The sequence below is a fragment of the Myotis myotis genome, unplaced genomic scaffold, assembly GCF_014108235.1.
Source record: "Myotis myotis isolate mMyoMyo1 unplaced genomic scaffold, mMyoMyo1.p scaffold_m19_p_12, whole genome shotgun sequence".
Lineage (NCBI taxonomy): Eukaryota > Metazoa > Chordata > Mammalia > Chiroptera > Vespertilionidae > Myotis > Myotis myotis.
The window spans coordinates 13,808,457-13,831,061 of record NW_023416316.1 but is presented as its reverse complement, the minus strand read 5'-3'; the positions used below and the strand labels follow the sequence as shown (position 1 = coordinate 13,831,061).

General features: G+C 39.5%; 1 protein-coding gene across 7 annotated transcripts in view; it reads right to left on the bottom strand.

The window, feature by feature from the left end:
• Positions 1-22,605, bottom strand: part of CNTRL (centriolin) — a 78,510-nt gene that overhangs the window by 9,943 nt on the left and 45,962 nt on the right. For 6 of the 7 annotated variants that reach the window (XR_004971161.1, XM_036329884.1, XM_036329880.1 and 3 more), the window contains 17 exons: positions 22,285-22,429; positions 21,681-21,826; positions 19,688-19,877; positions 17,846-18,159; positions 15,960-16,165; positions 14,014-14,206; positions 10,887-11,017; positions 10,610-10,750; positions 10,382-10,508; positions 9,613-9,777; positions 8,699-8,858; positions 7,508-7,623; positions 7,208-7,425; positions 5,013-5,170; positions 3,704-3,777; positions 2,389-2,577; positions 1,744-1,969 (listed from right to left, as the gene is read on the bottom strand). Coding sequence is in view for 5 of the 7 variants with exons in the window: in XM_036329884.1 (XP_036185777.1) it covers positions 1,744-1,969; positions 2,389-2,577; positions 3,704-3,777; positions 5,013-5,170; positions 7,208-7,425; positions 7,508-7,623; positions 8,699-8,858; positions 9,613-9,777; positions 10,382-10,508; positions 10,610-10,750; positions 10,887-11,017; positions 14,014-14,206; positions 15,960-16,165; positions 17,846-18,159; positions 19,688-19,877; positions 21,681-21,826; positions 22,285-22,429 (2,899 nt within the window). In the remaining 2 variants the exon portion in view is untranslated. Of the gene's footprint in view, positions 1-1,743; positions 1,970-2,388; positions 2,578-3,703; positions 3,778-5,012; positions 5,171-7,207; positions 7,426-7,507; positions 7,624-8,698; positions 8,859-9,612; positions 9,778-10,381; positions 10,509-10,609; positions 10,751-10,886; positions 11,018-14,013; positions 14,207-15,959; positions 16,166-17,845; positions 18,160-19,687; positions 19,878-21,680; positions 21,827-22,284; positions 22,430-22,605 lie in introns of those variants that run through there. The other variant, XR_004971162.1, reaches the window with a different exon arrangement.

Here is a 22,605-nt window from a genome sequence, read left to right as displayed (position 1 = left end):
GCCAGAGGCCCTGAGCTGGATGTAGGCAGAGCTTTCCTTCCCTCGAGGGCAGATTGCATAATGACATGCCACCCACTCCATCACTGAGTCTTCCAAGTCCCCTCTGACCCACACCAGAGGCCCCAAAAAAGGCCCAGATAAGGTGCCTCTTGACATAATGGGCCTCGGCTGATTCCAAAGTGATACACAGCGACTATCTCCTTTTGGAGTATTTGACTCAAAAAAAAAGCACCAATCCTGGGGTGCAGGGAACACAAAACAGACTGCTGTTTTTTTTTATCAACCTTTATTTTATTTTTTTAAATATATTTTTATTGATTTCAGACAGGAAGGGAAAAGGAGAGATAGAAACATCAATGATGGGAGAGAATCACTGATTGGCTGCCTCCTGCACGCCCCCTACTGGGGATCTAGCCTGCAACGTGGGCATGTGCCCTTGACCAGAATTGAACCCAGGACCCTTCAGTCCACAGGCCAACACTCTATCCACTGAGCCAAACCAGCTAGGACTCAATCTTTATTTTAATGAAGGGAAGCACACCAGTACTTCTTCCTTCACAGGAGGTGGTACAGTGCAGAGAACATGGGATTTAGAGCCATATGAGCCCTGTTTTACAGGGGAAACTATCTCCTGCTGTTCGATGAGAATCATGTATTCAAATACCTAGTACATAGTGAGACTGAATAAATAATGCCTATAAATAACAGTGACACCTAAAACAAATTGTTCTGATCACAACCTTTAGAGTAACACCCTATCCAGATTTCACTTTTTTCCACCTCTGGCGTGGCCACGCTTTTTTTTAAGTTTTTTTTTGTTAGGTTTCATTTTCAAAATGAAATGATTGGGTCTGGTTTGATCAAGAGTTCTCAGCCGCCCCTTACCCCAGCTGGCGGCTCAGTTGGTGATAGCATTATCCCATGCACCAAAAGGTTGCAGGTTCTATTTCTGGTCAGGGCACATACCTAGGTTGCGGGTTCCATCCCAGGTCAGGGCATGTACAGAAGGCAACCAATTGCTGTTTCTCTCTCACATCGATGTTTCTCTTTCTATATATAATCAGTAAAAACATATTCCTGGGTAAGGATTAAAAAAAAGAAGAAGAATTCTCAGGGAAAAGAAATAATAATCCCTTCAGATCCTTTAAGTCCACTGGGTTCACTCAGGGGTAAGGGGAGGGAACAACATTTTCTGATCATTATTAAACCCTGCAGAAAAAATATCATTATTGATGTTAGAACAATCATTTACCCTGGATTCCCATGTCAACTCTATTTTATATATGGCTTAAGTGAGAACAAACAGATCTAAAGGCAAATACCTATATTTTGGTATTTGTCAAATTTTACAGAAATTTTGCACTGTCAAATTTGGATAGAAGTAGAACAGTTAATATTTTTTTTTTCCACTGGCTGAGATGAAATGAATCATTGTTCCCAGAGCTCATAAGTAACGTACTTCACAGAAAGCCTATAGAGTACCTTTTGGCACTACTTTGCCTTACTTTCCCACTTTCTTGGGATAGCATTCTCAAAGAAGACAATATGGTGAAGCAAAAAGGTTTAACCGTCAGTCTCAATGCCACTCTTCCGCAGGGCTATGAGGATCAAGTCTGTACTGTACTCCCCACTGTGCTGCTTTTGCCTCCTTTCTGGGCTATGCTTGGGCCCTGGGTCTCCTGTACATCACAAGACACCAGAAGAGCACCCCTCCCCCGGAATGTGATGTTCCAGAATACATACGGGTTTGGGAGAGCGTCTTCTCCAGGGCCTCACCCCACCTCTCCTCTTCCTGCAGAGTCCTGACACGCTCTTCTGTCCCCAGCAGCTTTGTGAGCACCTGGTCCAGTTTGCTTTGCTGGTCTGTTACTTCCTTTTCCAGTTGCTGCTGCTGCTCCTTCAGTGTTGCTTTACTTGCTTCTAATTTTCTTTCTTCACTTTCTCTCTGTTTCTGGAGTCTTTGAAACATCTTAATAAAGAACAATCTTAGTCAGTCATACAATAACAAATAGTGTCCCAGATGAGAGCATCTTCATGGATAGAGTCTAGTACAATAGAAAGTAGGACACCATGACAGAGTGAGTTCCTTTACCAAGGTAATCAAGGAGGGACTGGAAAACAATTTGGTCAGCATGTGAGAAGGGGATGCAAGCAGCAAATGACAGGTGGCCATGAAGATTCTTTATATAACCAATGTTCTAGGGCCTTAAGAGTCTAGAAATATTAATACCAAGAAAGAGTTGGTTACAATACCCCCTAATTACCCAGGGCAGTTAAGGGAAGCTATTCCTTTGTGGGGTACTTCTCAGCAGGTTTCTGCCAAGAGGAAAAAAGCTCACACCAGTGACAAAGTGTTTCCTGTTACAAAAAATCATAAACATGTAGTACCATTTCTTGTTCTGCTAGTTTGGCTTTGTTTTCTTCAATCTCATTCTGGAGCACTTGAAGCTGTTGCTGTTTTGTCTCCTCTTCTTTTTGGCAGTCTTCCAACTTCTTTATCCACTCACTGATGTCCTTCTGGAGCCTGGTCTGCTCACTGAGCAGTGCATCATTCCGCCTGGTGGTGTGGAGCAGGTCCTTTAGGTGAAAGGATACATTGAAACTACTAACAAAGCCACTACTAGAGGTGGCCAGTGCCACGCCAGCATCTGCTAAGTCTGACAAAATGAGACGGAATAAAAGTTCCATATCCTTTATTATCTCCACAAATTTATACAAAGGTACCCAGAACTCAATCATTGGCTTTCCTCTTTTTAGTACCTAAAAAAACCCACAAGACGGCAGAAGATGTCAGAACCTCAGCAAGAGATTCAGTTCCTCTGAGCTTTAGCTGTATTGTCACTGAGGTGGGAATAAACAATACCCACCTCACAGGTTTGCTAAGATTAAGAAAGACTGTGAATAAGGTTAACTCTTACTGAAAATGAACCAAAAGTCATGGTTTTATCATCTGAAATATATAGGTTTAAAAAACTCAGAAAACAATACTTCTTTCTTTAAATTAAGCATATTTGAAAAAGTTACCATATTTCTAACACCACATAAAATATTAATGAGAACCCATTTAAGACTTTTTAAAAGATAGAACACTTTGATTTTATATTTTATACATGTTAGAAACACAGAATCCTACAGGTAGAAGGAAGAGAATTTAGATGTCTAATCAAACCTCTAATTTCCATAGTGGAAACTGAGGCCCAGAACTTGCTTGAAGTTCTTTGAAACTCAAATTACAACACTATTCTCATAGGACAACACTGAATTACTTTTAAGATTATCAGAAGTATAAGGGTCAAGAATCCACTCTATTCAATGTCAGACAAGAGTGGCCCAGATCTGGCAGTTATTCTGCAGCTCAATGAGCCATCAAATCTAAGCCCAGCCTTTGGAGGTTCATCTGTGCACAGATAAGAGATGGTCCTTCTGGCCCCTAAAGCCTCTACAGGGGCTGCTGAGGGGTTGGGCTCTGGTCTAGCCACCACCTTATTTATTAACTTTCAGTAAAATGTTGTTTGAATAAAGATTTCTAGGGCTAAAATAAATTAGAAAATCACTGCTCGGCATGTGTATATGATGTTTGTGTTATATAAATGGCCCTGTGGTACCTGCTGGTATGAAAAGGAACTAGCCTATTTGATTGCTATTTCAACCAACTGTCTGAATGCCTTCAGGATACCACTAGAAGATTACATGTTAAGCTTACCTGTTTTGTTAGGTTCAAATGGTCTTGAACATCAGCTAGTTCTTCTTGTAACGAGTTTACTGCTTCTCGTTTTTCTACAGAAATAACATTTATATGATATAATACATACATATGCATTTTCCAGATTTCCATTAGCTCCCCAAAAAAGTGGAGTGAAAGTGAATTTAAACATATTTCTGCTCAATGTATGACTATGCCACACTTTTTTTTAAAGGCCAGAAGAGAGAGTACATGCACAACCCAGATCTGGGCTTGGAGCCCAGGTTTTTGATGACTTCCATTTTCAAATCCTAACAAAAATTTTTATAGATAATAGGTAGTGCTGAAGTGCATGACTTATAATCAGGCACCTACAACCTTGCTGGTAGAAATGTAATTTGGTATAACCTCTCAGGAAGACAATTTGGGAATAAATTTTATACATATATTAGTTTTGTTACTAGCTGTGTGGGTTTGAGCAAGTCACTTACCTTAAGCAAGTGATAAGGAAACTAAAGTTCCCTCATTTGAAAATGTGTAAAATAATAGTTTTTATCACATAAAACTGTTACAATAATTAAATGAGAAAATGCATATAAAATATTAGCATCATATCTAAAACATAATAGTAATCAACAAGTATATTATTAGCTAGAAGTACCTAGTAACTTCTCCTAAAATAATCATAAATAATTATAAATATTTGGTAATAAAGATATTATCTGCACCTTTGTTTTTTTTTAAAACTATACAAACACACAAACACATCCCTAGGAAATATCATCCCTTTGAGGAATGAGGTCAATAGTAATTTTTATTTCATCTTTTTGCTGTTTTGAAATTGTTCTTGTAAGAACAAAAATTAGTTTTAAACAGCTTTGAGATATTTGTATAGAATGTATTTCACCCACTTAAAGTATACAATTCAGTGGCTTTTAATATATTCACAGTTGTACAAACATCACCATCACCTAAATTCAGAACATTTTTGTCATTTCTAAAAGAAACCTCAGGCCCATTAGCGTGAGTTATTTCTATAACAAGAAAAATCAGCCAAAACCAGTTTGGCTAAGTGGATAGAGCGTCGGCCTGCGGACTGAAAGGTCCCAGGTTCGATTCCAGTCAAGGGCATGTACCTTGGTTGGGGGCACATTCCCAGGAGGAGATGTGCAAGAGGCAGCTGATCGATGTTTCTCTCTCATCGATGTTCCTAACTCTCTCTCTCCCTTCCTTTCTGTAATAAAATATATTAAAAAAAGAAAAAGAAAAGTCAAACAACTAAAGGGATACCCTAAGAAAAGGCAGAAGCCCCAGCTATGTGGCCTCCTACCTTGTAGCTGCTGCTGCATTGCTGCCATGTCTTCATGCAGAGAGAGCTTGTCCCGGTTTAACTGGTCTAGCTCCTGCTGCAGTTTTCTGACACTCAATTCCAGCTTTTCTAAGTTCGATTGCTCCATTTTGCAATTTTCTTCTGTAGTTGCTAAAACCCTACCATCCAAGTAAAGAATAGATACGCTGTCAAATATAAAATGTTCAAGCACACACAAGAGACAACTGAGAGACCGTGTTACACTTTCACAAATTAGTTATGAAATCTGAATGATTATAAATCTTAAAAATTTAAGGTCTTAACTCATTTTCAAGAGAAACCTATTTAAAAATAGGAGATTAAAAAAATAACTCGCTAAAATGAAGTTTTATAAAAATCAGGGATGAAACACATGACTAGCACTAATAATTCAAAAAATCCAAGTGGTGAAAATGGATCTCTAACTTCTGATAAGTGTAAAAGCAAGAAACACAATTGTTTGTATCAGAGAATTTGCCCATAAGCAGACATGCATGTGCATGCATTCTCTTACATAACTGGAATCACACAGTATGCACTTGCTTTTGTTTGTAGTTGTTTTTTTTTCACTGAGAATAATTACTCTGAGATTCAGCCATGTTCTTGTATCAACTCCATCCCTTTTTATTGCTGAGTAGTATTCCATGGTAAGGATATACTCTAATTTGCCTATCTGTTTACCAGTTGATTAACATTTAGGGTGTTTCCAGTTTTTGGCTATTGCAAATAAAAGCTGCTATGAACATTAGTATATAGTCTTTGTTTGGACACATGCTTTCATGCCTCATGAGTAAATAACTAGGAGTGCAACTGCTAGATGTTCTGGTAGGAATATGTTTGATATTTTAAATAACTGCCAAACTATTTTCCAAAGTAGTCTAACAATTTACACTCCCACCAATCAGGTGTGAAAGTTCCTGGCTAACATTAGGTACACTCAGTCTTTAGTTTAGCCATTCTAATAGGTGTGTAATGATATCTCGTTGTGGTTTTAATTGCATTTTCTTAATGGTCAACGATGCTGCACATCTTTTATGTGCTTATTTACCACCCATATATCTCTTTAAGTGAATTCTCTGTTCAAATCTTTTGCCCATTTGAAAAATTGGATTGCTCATTTTCTTATTATTGAGTTTTGAGAGTTTTATATATATAAATATTCTGGGTATGAGTCCTTTATAACATATGTGGTTGTAAATATTTTTCTCCCATCTGTCTTTTCATCATCTTAACAGTGTCATCTGAGGAGAATTTTTAAGTTTTGATGAAGTCCAAATTAATTATTATTCTCTCACAGATCATGCTTTTAGTGTCATAGCTAAAAAAAATTTGCCTAACCCCAGGTCACAAAGGTTTTTTTTCCTTGGAGTTTTATATTTAGGTTTTATATTTATGGTCCATTTTGAGTTAATTTTTATATGCAGTGTGAGGTATGGATTGAGGCTCTTTCTTTTGGGGAGGGGGGAGGATACACAATTGTTTCAGTAACATTTTTTGAAAAGACCATCTTTTCTCTAATGAAAAAGATGTCTTTGCATCTTTGTCAAAATCAGCTGGCCACATATTTATGAGTTTACTTCTGGAATTTGTATTCTGTTCCATAGATGTATTTGTCTACCTTTATACCAATACCATAATGTTTTGATTACCATAGTTGTATATTAAGTCTTGAAATCAGGTAGTGTTAGCACTAAACATTTGTTCTTCTTTTTCAAAGTTGTTTTTGTGTCACAGTTAAAAAGTTTTAGACTTTATTCTAGGTTGTTTGCATATGAATTTTAGAACCAAACTGTCAATTTCTATTTTAAACGTCTGTTGGGATTTTGATTGTGATTGTTTTGAATTTATACATCAATCTGAGAACTGAATTGTAACAATATTTCCTACCCACAAACAAGGTATATTTCTCCATTTATTTCTATCTCCCAGCATGTATTATTTAATTAAAAACAACAACAACAAAAAAAACAACAACACCACAACGGATTAAGAAAATGCTTTGGGGGGCAAAGTGTAAAAAGAAATTTGCCCAAAAATGCTATTGGTGAATTTCATTCTGATAGTGAATTTGTGGAGTACTTTTTTTCCCTTTCTCAATTTTCCAAATTTTTGTATAGAGTGTTTATGGTTTAGCTTTCAAGAAGTGATCTTGCAGGCTTAATTTGTTCCCTTCTTACCGTTTGGTTTGTGCCAACTTCTTTTCCCAGTTGTCACATTTCTCTTCCAGATCTTGCTTTTCTTCACACAAAGACTCAACACATGATTGCAATGCTCGGTTCTCAGCAGTTATTCGCTCTATTTCCCGTTTGTCCCTTTCGAGGAGCTGCTTCTGCCACTCTATTTCCCCTTTCTGTCGCACAGCTGCCTGCTGCAAATTCTCTAACTCCAGTTTCTCCTAAATCAGATAAAAGATGACTCAATCATGCTAAGAGACAAAGACTGCAATTTGGTATTGGTAAAACAGCTTTGCTTATTACCTCTAATACTTCAACCTGAGTCTTCTCTAACTCAGACATCTTTTGGTCATGCTGTAGCTTCAAACCTTGTAGTTCATTGTTTTCAAGGTGCAGCATGTCCAGAATATTCTTTAGTTCTAATAGAAACAAAACACGGTCCATGTTATCAAATGAACTTGGAAACACTTATAAAGTGAAACAGAAAAAAATGCTATTATTGACTGATACAAGAAACGAAAGATAATAAAAAAAATTTGTTGTGCTGAATTAATGGAGCTAATTATATTTTTAATGGAAAAATCATTTAAAAGTATTGCTAAGTATTAATTTTAACAAAACATTTTAATAAAAACATTTAACAAAGATCTAGTTCTAAAGGCATTAATCCTACCTAAAAGAATTTTAGACAAAATAAATAGGAAGAACTTTAAAACATATATGTTGAGATTTACATAACTTTTTCTCCCTTGAAATATAGATTTATAAATAGTAACTCTTTTTTCTTATTATAAAAGTATTTGCTAACTATAAAAAATTTGAAAAAAGGTATAAAAGAAAAAAACCCATCATTATCCCACCATCTATTGCAGTAACATTTTGATGTATTTCCTTTCAGAGCACATAGACACACAGACACATTTTTAAATGAATTTGGACTAGACTCTATATTTAGTTTTTACCTTTTTTGTTCATTCTCCACGCCAGCGTTTTTACATGTCATTACATTTTTAAAATACAGCTTTTAAAGTGGTCATTTGTTTCCAAATTTTGTCATAAATTTTGCTGCAAGTAAACAACTCAGGCAGCTTAATTTATGAAACAAGGAAATAAAGGCTTCTCTTTAAAAAGAAATATTCCTGTGATGGGCATAAATGCTTACCTTCTCTAGATAACTAGAAATGGGCTAACTGGTGCAATAGGTATGAATTGTAAGAGTCTTGAAACACTGGGAGAGTGTTCCAATTTATACTTTGACCAATATCCTACAAGTAAGTGTTCTGCTTTTACCACACCTGGTCAGCAAGAAATATGATTATTTTGCTCTTAAATAAACTATCAATTTGAATGGCAGAAAAAATATCATTTTCCTTTTATAATCTGTAAGATTAACTTTTAAAAGAAGTTTATTTGACTATTTGTTTTTCTTCTATGACCTGGAATATAGACATTTCCAACCTCAGACTTTATATGATTGTTTTCCTTTAAACTTACCAGTTTTATGTTTAGACATTTGCCCTAAAACTACCTGAAGATTTTCTTCTTCTTTTTCAATTTCCTGCTTTATAAGAGTAAGTTGAGTTTTTTTTTCACTAATCTGGACATTCAGTTCTCCTTTTTGAAAACTCATTTCTTCCAGAAGAGATTTTACTTCCTGTGCAAAAAAATTAAAAATAAAAAGTCACCTCCCACCTTCACAAAATTATGAATGGAAACTAATATCAGTTCTGTTACTGTCTCATTTTATAAAAATTCTAATTTGGAAACAAGCTCATTTTTGCCCTTTATGTCAAGAACAACACTGTATTTTACACTACCATATTTATGTATAGTAGAAGTAAGAAAGTAACATACTTTCTTCATTTAAAATGTATATGTAACATTTGCCATGTGCAAGGCAATGTGTTGTAGAGAAAAAAGGCTGATTCAAATATCTCTCCTGCCCTCCAAGGGCTTCATGCCCTGTGGGGAAGTAAAGCTGGGGACATAAACATGATCAGGAAAGGCTAAGATGCCCTAGGAAACATGAAGAGTGCTCCTAAATTCAAAAGAGAGAGAAACTCCTTTCAGGGTAAAGAAAAAGTCAGGGAAGTCTTAGTGGCATGAACCTGAACCAAAAAAAATGGGTAGGATCTGGACATACACAGAAAGAGAATTCCTGGAAAAGAACAAGTATGAGGAAAGTACAGAAGCAGAACACCTTGGGCACGTCCAGGAAACATTATTGGGGAGCTACATATGACAGGCACAGCATAGCTATACAACACGCCACCAAACTGATGATACAGAAGAGTCAAGATTTGGAAATTTATATTTGCATTTGGAGGGAACCTATAAAAATATCTCAAAATAAACCTGTAGCCAAGCACTATCCTAGGACTCTTAAGAAAATCCACTGGAAAACATACCCTAATATAATTGCACTTCTCAGTTACTTCAGTTTCGCCCAGTCTCAGGGCTTCCTGGAGGTCAGCTTTGGCCTGGACCATGCTTTCTTGGAGTAGATGCAGCTCCTCCTTTTTATGCCCTAACTGCCTGTCCAAGACAGCCATCTCCTGCTGCTGAGCTGTCACCTGCATTAAAGAAAAGTGAAGAATATAAAGCTTGACAAAGACCACAACCTAAAAATTGTGGGGAGACATTAGGAGCTGGCCTAATTCTAATTATCCGGGTTGCACGAGTGAGAAAAGCCAGGCTTGGAAACAGGCATGAAGTGCCTAATAAAGACCTTGAACTCACATATGTAAAATCACTGAAATCATACCAAAAGCATAGCCCTCCCTTATCAAACGACTCCTTTTGTACTTTGGTATAGACTAAAAATACAAACGTAAGTAAACACATTTAACGTAAATCCTCATAGCCCTCCCTTATCAAACGACTCCTTTTGTACTTTGGTATAGACTAAAAATACAAACATAAGTAAACACATTTAACATAAACGATCTGAGTATATCCTGTTCTTTTATTCAATAGCATGTTTTACTGAGTTGGGATTAAAATTTGGGTTGGACTCTACTCTTAACCTCTACGATATACAGCCTCATTTATGCTTTAAGTTTTATTTTGTATTTTCCAGTCTTTTCTACAATCAAACATGTATTACTTTTTAATCATCACATGAATGTAGGTTTCAAAGCAGCATGCACTGGTTGTTCAAGGCATCTGTTGCCATACCTGGCTTTTCAGCTTCTCCAGCTCTGCCCTCTTGGCCTGCAGGAGGGTCTCTGACTCTTTAAGGACCTGCAAGTGATGATCCTCATTGCGTTCTGCGGCCTCGATGTCTTTTTGCAGTTTCTGCAACCTACAAAGCACAAAATAATAGAGCAGATCCAAATGGAGACTGACCCCCAATCTGTCTACCAGCACAAGCTCCTGAAGCCCCATAGAGGCCGTAGTACTTACTCTTCGGTCAGTTTTTCCTTCTTTTTGTTTAGACACTGGAAGTCTGAGTCTTTTGCTGCAACAACCTTGTTTATTTCTTCCAGGATTCCTTCTTGTTCGATTTTGTGCTGCTCCAAATCCTTCGTGTCAGCCTGGATCAATCTAAAACATCAATTTATTCCTCCAAGGCCCTTAGACTTAACATGCACTATTTATCATAAGTCAGTTATTATCCTCTTAGAACTAAACTTTTCATTCATCTCACTGAATATATCAATGGCTGAAGGATTCCACCTACCTGAGCTGCTGGTCGGCTTTGACAAGGTTGATAGCAGTTTCCTGAGCTCTCCTTTCTAATTCCTCAGCATCTTTCTCGGTTTGCAATAACTTTCTCTTGGCATCAGCGAACTTTTCAGCAGCATTTTTGGTCTAGAAAACAAACTATCATTAAAAGCAATTCAGTTACAGCCTTCACAGCTATTGGTAGTGTAAATTGGTATAACTCTTGGCAAACAAGGCAATACAGAAAAACTTTAAATGTTCATTCACTTTGGCTCTCCAATTCTCAGAAAAAAATTCAAAAGTAAAGAACTACCACACAGAAATGCTCGATGTTTATTGAAATCATGTAAGTGGACAAATAATAGATTCAACAAGTGTTAATGTATCAACACAATGGAATACTGTGCAGCCTTTAAAATAGAGTGACAATGTGGCAACATGGGAGAATGTTAATGATATTATGATGACTTAAAAATTTACAAGCACTGTAAGAGCAACTATGTAAAATTATATCTGTGTTATCAAAGACAGAAAGGCTATGCAAAAATAAAAATAAACATTTGAGGGTGATGAGACTGGATGATCTTATTTAGAAATAATCTGTAATATTATTATATGTTACTTTTTTCAATTAAAAATATCTACCCAATTAAGTAGCAATGAAGTGATTTTAGTAATATTCCCTCCACACAGAGATGCTGGCTGTACTCTAGCTATTATCATGTTAGGTAAAACCTAAATAATCTGAAGATGATTTAATTATGGCTGACAAACACAAATATTAAATACTTTTAAAAAAATATTTTTTTGATTTCAGAGAGGAAGAGAGGGAGAGAGAGAGAGAAACATAAATGATGAGAGAGAATCATTGATTAGCTGCCTCTTGCATGCCCCCTACGGGGACTGGTTTCTGTTAGTTTCATCAGCAAAGCACGGGACACAGCTCAGTATGCACTCCAGAATGCCACTGTTTTCAAGTAGTTTTTTTTTGTCTCCTTCTATGTCAAGTTTTAATTTGTCTGGCACATTCCTTACAAAATGTAGCATTTCTCCCTTCCTTTCTCCTTAGCAACTAGCTGCCTCCCTGAGTCATTTTGGGAAGATGAAGGGAGACGAACTTAGTCTTGGTTCACTTATTATCTCTGCCTACTAATTAGTATCATCAATTTTTTTTCTTTTATATCCCAGTGATAAGTTTTTCTCTAGTCCTGCTCACACCTATTTCCTCTCACAGTAATGTAACATGTGATAGAAGAAGGAACTGATCATTTGAAAAGACATGAGGATAGTTTTCCATTCTTATTAAAACCATCACTCAAAGAATTTCTTTAATAAGTCATTCATTTCCATTCTTGAGTAATAAATTTCTGTTCTTTAAAGTGATCCATTTTTATTTTTATTTTTTTATTATTATTATTTTATTTATTTATTTTTATTTTGTTTTATTTTATTTTTTTTATTGCTTAAAGTATTACAAAGGGTATATTTTTAAATAACAATATAAAAATAGTAATTCCTGAGGTTGCTCCATGTGGGTATGGGACTTTATCCTGGAATTCTCCTCTAGCTAAAAAAAAAGGTCTCTTGGTAAGACAGAACTTTAACTGTGTGATCCTGGGCTAGTTAACAGCCTCTCTGAGCTATATCTGTCAACTGGCTAACAATCACTTTACATGGTTGCCAGGAAGGTAAAATAAAAATAAATAAAATATCCAATATTATCTCAGACCAAAAAGTATTTGATTTTTTATATCCTTATCAACTTAAGAGAACAAAGTAAGACTAGGAGTCCTGTAAGGTACAATGTTGCTTTATAAAAATACTAGAGGCCCAGTGCACGAATTCGTGCACAGGTGGGGTCAGGCTGGCCGGCCCCAATCAGGGTGAATCGGGGCCAGGCCTGTCAGGAAGGAGCCAGTGGGGGCTGGCTGGGGGAAGGGGTGCAGGCAATTGGCCAGCGGGCCCCCCCAATTGGAGTCGGGGAGCTGATTGGGGGCAGGGATGGCCTGGGGAGGGGCTGCGGGTGGTGGGCCAACCGGCCCCACCCCTGATTGGTGTGTGTGGGGCCAATTGGGGGTCAAAGCTGGCTGGCGGGAGGGGCTGCGGGCCGATCGAGGTGGTGGGGGCTGTTTGGGGGTAGGGCCAGCCATGGGGAGGGGCTGTGGGTTGGCTGGCCCTACCCCCAAATGGAGTGATGGGTCCCATCAGGGACCAGCAGCCCTGGGGGAGGGGCCATGGTTGTTTGGCTGGGTGGCCCTGTCCCTGATTGGAGTGGGGGGGCCGATTGGGAGCGGAGCTGGCTAGGGGGAGGAGCCTAGGGCCAACTGGGGTGGTGGGGGCCCATCGGGGGTGTGGCCAGCCTGGGGGAGGGGCTGCAGGTGGTTGGCCAGCCAGCCCTGCCCCCTATTGGGGTGGGGGGCCAATCAGGGGCAGGGCCAGCTGGGGGGAGGGGCTGTGGGCCAATCAGGGTGGTGGGGGCCCATTGTAGGTGGGGCCAGCTGGCCAACCTCCTGCAGCCCCTCCCCCCGGCCGGCTCCACCCTTAATTTAACCCCACCCCAATAGGGGACCAGGCCATCCAGAGGGAAGGGCTTTGGAGGGGTTGGCCTGATGCCCCGCCCGCGATCAGGGTGGGAGAGGCTGATCAGGGGCAAGGCCGGCTTGGGGGAGGGGCCATGGGAGATTGGCTGGCCAGCCCCACTCCCCCAGTCAGGCTGTTTCACTGGCCGCAGTGGCGACTGGTTGTTCTGGTTGTTACGGCATTCTAGTCGCTGGCTTTTTACATATATATAGATAAGATTGACATATTTAATAATTACAGATATCAAACCAAATAAACAAAGACTCACATAGTTAAGGAGGTGGCAAGTGTTAGGAACTAATGACTTCAGAAGCTTTAAATATGCTACTTCATTTAATTAATACTAAACAGCCTTGGTATTCTTAATCTGAATTTAAGTATGAGGAAAGCAAAGCTCAGGGACTTAAATGACTTGCCCAAATTTTCATAGCTCCTAAACTAGCAGCATCTAGCCTAGAACATGGCTGTCTGACTTGGACAACTTTAATCTTATCACATTTTCTTTCTAATCCTTCATGCTGACAACAGTAAGCTGTCTCACCCCAAACCACAACTGAACGTACTTTCTCTTCTGTGCATGAAAGTTCACTCTCAGCTTCCGCCAGCAGTCGATCAGCTTCCCTGAGCTCTGCTCGACGTTTCAGAAGGGTCTTCTCAATGCACTCAATTTCATCTACAATATCCTCATGGTGCTTGAGTGATTCTTCCATTTCTTGTTCATCCATAAGACTCTCCACATTTCCATCAATGAAAGCTCTAAAAAAAAAATCATATACATGCACATCAAGGTATTTTAAGTGTTATAATACAGACACTTGGAGCCTAAACCAATGTTGATATTTCTATTCTTCTGTGGAATAAAAATAAAATAAAACTACTACCACAATAATTATCCATTCCCTCAAAATTATCCTTCAAGACACAGTTACCCCAAAGACTGCCTAATTTTGTCTGTTCTGCTAGAATAAACACGGTGACAATATCTGACATGACACAGGGTTTGGTAACTCAAGGCTATCTTGACAAAATTACTTGAAAACAAGACCATCTATGGCAAAAAAAAAATGAAAGTAAATCCATCGATATAGTCACAGATTATCTTTAAATGGGGGTATACAGAAACTTTTACTTTTTCCTTTGAACATTTTTGTGTTATCAAATTCCCTAAAATGATTATTTAAGTTACACTTTTATATCTGGGAAAAGAAGTGGATATCCCACTGCCCTGCCATCCTCCTCAAAAATTATCCCTCACATATACACCTAGAAAAATAATAGATATAACCATTCCCAAACCCTCAAACATCTAATCCCAAGGGCTTTGCTTTTCCCTGCCAGGTCTGTTAGAAGGCAGAGACCATATCTCACTCACCTCTGTGTCCTTCACAGGACTCCCCTCTACCCTGGTGGCTTGGGCCAGTCTGGCTTAAATGACAAAAACTGGGGAACTGTCATAATCCATGGCCTACTGCAGAAGAGGAGCTTCTACATAAGTGACCCACTCCGCAGATACTGCATTCATTCACAGACCCTACGCCAGGTGCTGCGGCACAGAAAGGGAGGCCCAGCTACCGTCCTCCTCTGCTCCTTAAAACATGGTATGAACAGTACTATGCCCAAGGCTGCCAACCCCAAATTGTGAGAGCCCAAGATGAGAAAGGCTTTGTGTAAAAGGGAATCCTTGCCCTTTGTCTTGGAAGACAGGTAGGAGCTAGGCAGGGTTAGAGTAATGAAGCCATTTCAGACAAAGGACAGTATGTGTAACAGTGGGGAGGCAGAAGAAAATGTGGTGCTTGGGGAACCCACAGCAAAGTAAGTAGAGCCAGAACAAACACTGTGTGTGGGACAGCAGGATAAAAAAGGCAGGCGGGATTCAGATCTTGGTGGGTGGGGTATATTCTGATGGGACTGAGAGTCACATAGAAGAATGGCACAGTGAGATTTGTAACCAAGTCAACAGGTAGAAGAAAAAAAAGAGACTAAGATGTAGAAGGCCAGTGTGGAAGCTAATGCAATGACCTAGGATGAAACTCATTAAAGGCCAGTGCAGTGGAGATCAAAGAAGGGGTCCAGTTTCAGAGCTCTTTTGAGTAGTCAGTAGGACTTGGAGACTAGCTGGATGCTGGGGGGAGTGAGGGAAAGGGAGATGTTGACAACACCTGGCAGGGAAACTGGGGAGGGGGAATGGTTGTGCCATTTTCCAAGAGGGACTACAAGAAGAGCTGATTTGGATTACTGGCTAAAAGAATTGAAGCTTATACTGTCCAATATGGTAATCACCATGTGGATATTAAATTAATTTAAATTAAATTCTGTTCCTCAGTTCCATTAGCCACATTTCAAGTACTCAATAGCCACATGTGGCTTTGTGACTACTGCTTTGGACAATATAGATCTAGAACATTTTCAAGATCATAGGAAGTTCTATTGGACAACACTGATTCAGGTTATCTTAATGAACAAATATTATAATCATCTGAATTATAAAAATAAAATGGCTCATAATTACTTTCGCTGTTGATGCTTCTGGATGGTTCTATGTAATTCTTCTACTTCATGCTCTAAGTCTTTCTTCTCTTGCAAAAGACCATCAATATTATGATGCAGTTCTTCCATTTCTTTCTCAGACTGCTGCTTGGATACTCTCATCCACTGTTCCCATTTATTTGATTTTAAGTGCTGCATTATGTCTTCCAATCTAGAAACTTCACTCTCCTGAACAAAGAAAAAAATGCAATATTGAAACATCACATGATGTTTTCCCGATTTCCTGCCCAAAAGCTGAAGTTAACTGTGGTTAAAGTGGCATGTCTGACCTGAAAATGGTGGTAGTTTTCAAAGCTTCAGTATATGAAGAAAAAGTAAGTCAAGACAATTTTTCACAAGTCATAGATGAAATGAGTAGATTAATAAAACTTTAGACTTTTCCATCAGTCCAACTATGGTTGATAAACATTCACTAGGTACCTCTGCCTCCAGAGTTCAGCATCTAGCAGAAGAGACACAGGCCTCTCCCTCCTCTGGGCACATGGAAGAGAAGCTTTATGAGCAGGCTGACCAGAGGAAGAGGTGTTTTGCCTGGGTTTTGGAGAACAAATGATATGGGAAATACCTAAGCTGAGGAAATAACACGTACACATTATAGGGAGGTGTAAAAGTGCACCTGGGAGCCCTGCTGGTGTGGCTCAGTTGGTTGGGCGTCCTCCCATGCACTGAAAGGTTGCCGGTTCCATTCCAGGTCAGGACACATGCCCGGGTTGCAGCTCTATACTGATAAGGGGCATGCAGGAGGCAGCCTATTGATGTTTCTCTCCCTCTCCCTTCCTCTTTCTCTAAAAATCATTATTCTTTAACAAAAAAAGTGCACCTGGGAAACTATAGAAACAGCTGGGTACTACTGGGGAGTAAAAGAACCAGCTTAAAAGATTATCAAACACTGAACCAACAGAATTGCTATAAACTCAATGTGCACTGAAAAACTGCAAGACAATGTGAATGATTACCATTTTTAACCATATTAATGCACACAGTCCCTCTGAAACTAGTCTGACCTATTAAAATGGGACGGTGGCTAATACCCAGGTGTCCTAGTCCTTTACCTTCCCTTCTTCTCAATCTGCTACAAAGAAAAGGAAAAAATAAAGCGCTCCAGGTGTCTTGAGTTTGGAGGAGGAGCTTGTAAAATAAATTTTATTTTTTTTAGAACCAAAAAGTTATAAGGTAAGCTAGTGATTAGGAAATAATCATTGCTTAGAATCTAAACTAAGAAAAGAATACGAAATACAGTAAAAATTTACACACAGTAAACCATAGTGCCTACAAATAAATGTGCAGTCATACTATTTAGAAGCATCTGTAAAACCATGGGGAAGTGCTTGCAACATTAAAGGGGAGAAACAGATACAAAATTCTGTGTACAAGAAAAAACTATGAAAAGAAAGAAATAATAATAAACCTCACCACCCAGAAGTAATCCCCATCAAAACCTTGCTGTGTGCTACTCATCCATGTGTTTATATACAAGCACATACATGTGTATGGATCTAAACAAATATAAACACATGTATGTGTATAAGTACAGGCACTCATATATGAATATACTTACACATACACATTAATATAGTACTCATCACTAGAAAAACATGTAAACTTTCTAAAAATGATTACTTTCTGGACTATTTTGTTACATAAACCTGGTTTGTAGACTGATTTGGTACCCTAAGTCCTGTCCAGTATTTTAATAAGAGAATGGTTGCTCAGTTCTAAACATCAGCCTTACAAATATACTTTGGGGATATAATCCATTCATAAGTAGGCCAATTTATTAAGTAAGTAACCTTATTCAGTCTCCCATGGAAGCAGAATGAATAGGGGGTCTTATGTCTTTCTACTTACTAAGTTACGGTGTTCCGGAACATTGCAATGCAGCACGCCCATAGGGATGAGGGGGATGGAGAAGTTGGGGGGTGGAGGTCCATAAACGATGGGGACCCCAGAAGGAGGCGGGCCATAAACAACAGTACCAGGCGTGAAAGGTTGGCTATTGTTGGGCAATGGAGGAGGTGGTGCATACAAGGCCATGCCCTGGGGCACAGGAGAGCCATCAGGAAACACAGTGTATATCATGTATCCAGGAGGAGGCACAAATGGGTGCTCCTCTTGGTCATCCAGCTCGCTCTCTTCTGGGCTGCCTCCTCTACTGTCTGCATCTTGAAAGAAATAAACAGAAGAGGTGAGGGGTAAGAGATCAACCAAAGGACTTGTAGGCATGCATATGAGCAAAACCAATGGACACAGACAGGGATGGGGGGTGTGGGGGAGAGGTGTGTGAAAGGCACGTGTGTGTGTGTGTGTGTGTGTGTGTGTGTGTGTGTGTGTATGGGGGGGATGGCCGGGGAGAGGTCAATGGGGGGAAACGGAGACTTATGTAATACTTTAAACAATAAAGAATTTAAATTATAAAAAGAAAAAGAAAAAAAGAAGTGTTTTACTCCCATGGCTTACTAGATAAACAAATTTAGCAGAAAGCAGCATTTAGGCCAGATACCAGAAATCTTAGAATAAAATTCTATAAAAAAGGTAAAAGCAATTTTGAAAAGCAGATCAAAACAGGGATTCAAATTATTTTCAGTGGCTGATACCTGAGTTTTTCTTATGACTATCTATTGGTTTGTGTGTGTGTTTTTTCCCTGTCTTCATTCGTTCGTTCATTTATTCGGCAACCATTTGGGTGCCTGCTTCGCTGGATGTACAAGGAAATATGCTATGAAATCCCACAGCTCTCAGCATTTACCACCATCACAACACACAGCACTCTCTAAGGCAGTGGTTCTCAACCTTCCTAATGCCGCGACCCTTTAATACAGTTCCTCATGTTGTGGTGACCTCCAACCATAAAATTATCTTCGTTGCTACTTCATAACTATAATTTTGCTACTATAAACAATATGTACTTATATATGTGTTTTCTGATGGTCTTAGGCTACCCCTGTGAAAGCGTCGTTCGACCCCCAAAGGGGTCACGACCCACAGGCTGAGAACTGCTGCCCTAAGGTGTTGATTTACTTACTTGCCTCCCCTGCAAGCAAGAACTATGTTTATCACTGATGACAGAGAACCTAGCACACAGCAGGCACTCAATAAACAGGTACTGAATGAACAAATTCTCAGAAGGTCATATTTCCACTTTAAAGATTTAAAGTTTCAGAGTAGCTAAATAATTTGCCTAGGGTCATACAGCTACTTAGTGAAAGACCCAGGATCTACCCCAGGTCTGACTCATTCCCACAAAGCTTTAGAAAATAGACTTCTAATCCTTTATTTTAGTCAAGCATATTAATGCCATGATTCAAGGATGTAAGCTGCCACACTCCAGGAGCAAAGGCAAAGAAGCGGCTCAGTCTGCCCGGGTGAGGCAGGGTAGAGGAAGGCTCCATAAAAAAAGTGGTGTTTGAGGACCTGGATAAGTAGAAATAGGTGTGGGAGAGGAAGGAAGAAAAAGGACATTCCAAACAGAGCACTTAAACATGGAGGTCTGAGGAAATGGCATGCTGCATCTTAGGCAGCTGGATATGGCTGACATATGGGAGAGTGATGGGAGCTGAGACTAAAGGACAAGAGGTCACTGGCCAAGACCAAGCTAAGGAGTTTGGATTGTGTCTTACAGATTTCAGGGAACCAATAAAAAGTTATTAAACAGGCAAGAGAAATACAACTACCTTATGTGACCTAACTTACCTCTATTTGGAAACGATTTATGTAACCCACTCCTGATGGGAGAATAAACCCAGTATCCTGAAGCAGGTGGAGGTCCACTGCCTTCCCTCCGGTCTGATCGCTCAGGATGTGGTTTTCTAATGGGAGTTGAGGCTGCATACTTTAAGCCAACACCAGAGTCCTTGGTGGCCTGGGAACTGTGGCTGGAAACCTAAAACAAATGACAGTAGAGCACACTATCTAGCCTATATAATAAAAGGCTAATATGAAAATTGTCCCCACAGCTGTTTGACCAGGGGGTGGGGCCAGCCAACCACCTGCGGCCCCTCCCCCGAGCAGTCCCCTTCACCCCAATCAGGTGGGCCGGACCCCACTTGTGCATGAATCCGTGCACCAGGCCTCTAGTTACAAATGAAAAGACTGATTTGGAGAAATAAAATCTAGAGCAAAATTAAGATGTAGCAAAGTTGAGAACAAAACTATTTTTTTATATATCATAATTCTCACTTTTCACAAATAGAAGTGAGATGTGATTACATGGTCAGGTAAAATGCCTGGGTGTCTGCCTCACTATTCCATTACTTATCTTTCCTGGTGGTTTCTCTTCTTTTGCCTTGTCCTTGATTGCCCAGCAACTGAGGCAAAGAACACCAATCAACTTTCAAGGGAATCTGGGGATATTAGCTTCCTGCTGCCCTGGGAGTTTGGCATGGCTTTAGAGCGCTACTCTTTCTCTCCTAAGGAGATGGTCTATCCAGTCGTAGGTCTTTCCTCCAAATCCTCACCCACACTGCTTCCACCACCAGCCCTGGTTGTGCCAAGGATGTTGGCTTCCTTTAGTTTTCTGAGTGAAGAATCTCAGATTCTGCTCTTTGGGGAGCTGATTAAGTCTACACAGCCCTAGGACCTAGCATGTCACACTGCTTCTCTGACTGCTGCTTGTCAGCTGAATCTGGCAAGATGTCACCCAGCCCCTCTGCTTTCGAGGAGTGCTTCTTACAGTCCTCTCCTCACTCTCCACACCACATTCAGGTCTCAAGCCCCTACCATTTTGTCTCCTGAACATCATTCAATGCCATCTCTTCTGCTCCAGTCCCACTGCTCTAGCTCTGGTCTCTATCCTTCACCTGACTGTGTTCAAACAGCCTCACAGAGAGTTCAGCCACCACAGGTCTAGCCTGCATACTCAGCCCAAATATTTGTCTTAAACTATAGCTCTGATCATATTACATACAACCTCAGTTTCCCAAGGTCTACATAATTAAGTGCAAGGGATTTTTAAAGCCCTTTTTAAAAAGCATGACCCCAATCTACTTTTCCAGCTTCACCTTCATTGTTCCCATCCAACCCTACAGCCCCACAAGTTACTTCCACAAAAGGTGTTCCCTCCTTCCTAAATGCCAGTCCTTTACTGGTTGCTAAGTGTTGACTTCACCACTGTGAAGCCTTCCTTCCTGAACTCCCCACAAAGTAAAGCCTTCACACCTCTCTGCAACCAAAGTACACAGGTCAAGTCTGCTGTCACATGCATGTCACTGCTTTGTAATTACATTGGTGTGCCTGCCTTCCCTGCCAGCCCATGAGCTCTTTGAGAGCCGGGGCTATATCATTCATCATGGTCCCCCACCATTGCCTAGCACTAGATTTCAGTAACCACTGAATGAATGTTAGTTAAAATGAAATGAAATCCAGGTGCCTATTTTTCCGTCTGAGTATCTGTACAATTCTATACCCACGTTTTAACAGGCTCTCTGGGCTCAAGTCATCTTATCCCCTTATAGGATTCCCATTCAGGGACCCGACACTATACCACCTACGTATGAATGGGCAATTGCCACATTCCTTGGGAAGGCCCTATTTTCATCTCAAATATGGAAAACACTTAAGAACCTCAATGCATGGCTTAGCCTAGATATGTGTTCTTGAACCCTGCTCACAAATTTTGGGAAAAGAACATTGTCACACTTTCTTCAAGACAATTCAGTATATACTCCCAGCACCACAGACTTCCTACTTTTGATGATGATGGTGGCGGCATAAAGTACCAATAGCCTCGTCTTTTGAAAGGATCTGCCATGCTGCTGATGTAATCATTCTGATAAGAAACTTCACGTCGAAGGTCAGCAATTTCTTCCAAAATGTTTTCAAAGTTTCCTTTATCTGTAAAGGAAAGCCATTATATAAAGTTGTCTATGAAACCATCTACTTCCTTCCTCTCTATACAAGTGATTACATGAGAGTCAATGACTTTTATCAATTCCACAAAGTTGATTTTCAGCTTGCCTAGCTAACATTTAAAGAGCACAGTCATAGCCTTCTGTTGTTCACTTATAAAGTAAGCCAGAAAAAGAAAATAAACAGATTTGTAAACATTATTTATTTTGAAAATACAAAAATAAGTCTCTTATCTCTTTGTGATCAAATCCTTTAATACAATACTGTACTTACATAAAAATTTTAATTCTTTGCTTTTATTTATTAAGCTAATTATCACAGCTGGTAAATCAAGCATAAAACTGATCTGAAACAGTTAAATAAATTTGCTAAAGGTAAAAAAAAAAAAATGTTTTGATTTAGAACTACAGTACCACTACCACAATCAAAGGCCAATACTTTACCAGCCCCAGTGAGGTCTAGTAAGTTCCGCAGCCTTGCAATCTCTGTCCTTTGCCTCTCCATGGTCTCATTCAGCTTCTCCATTTCCAGCACCTGTGAGTCTGTTCCTGTGGTATCTACATCTGCTTTCTCCATCTCAATACGAAACTATTGAGAAATCAGACACACAAAGTTCCCAATGAATATTCTTTCACATATGCACTTATTCTTGCCACTGACTGTAATTCTAGAAGCTTTACTTATACTTTACTAATGAGGAAACTGCCTCACTCCTTATAAACTACACTATCCTTGGCACACAGAAAATAAAGCACTGACTGACT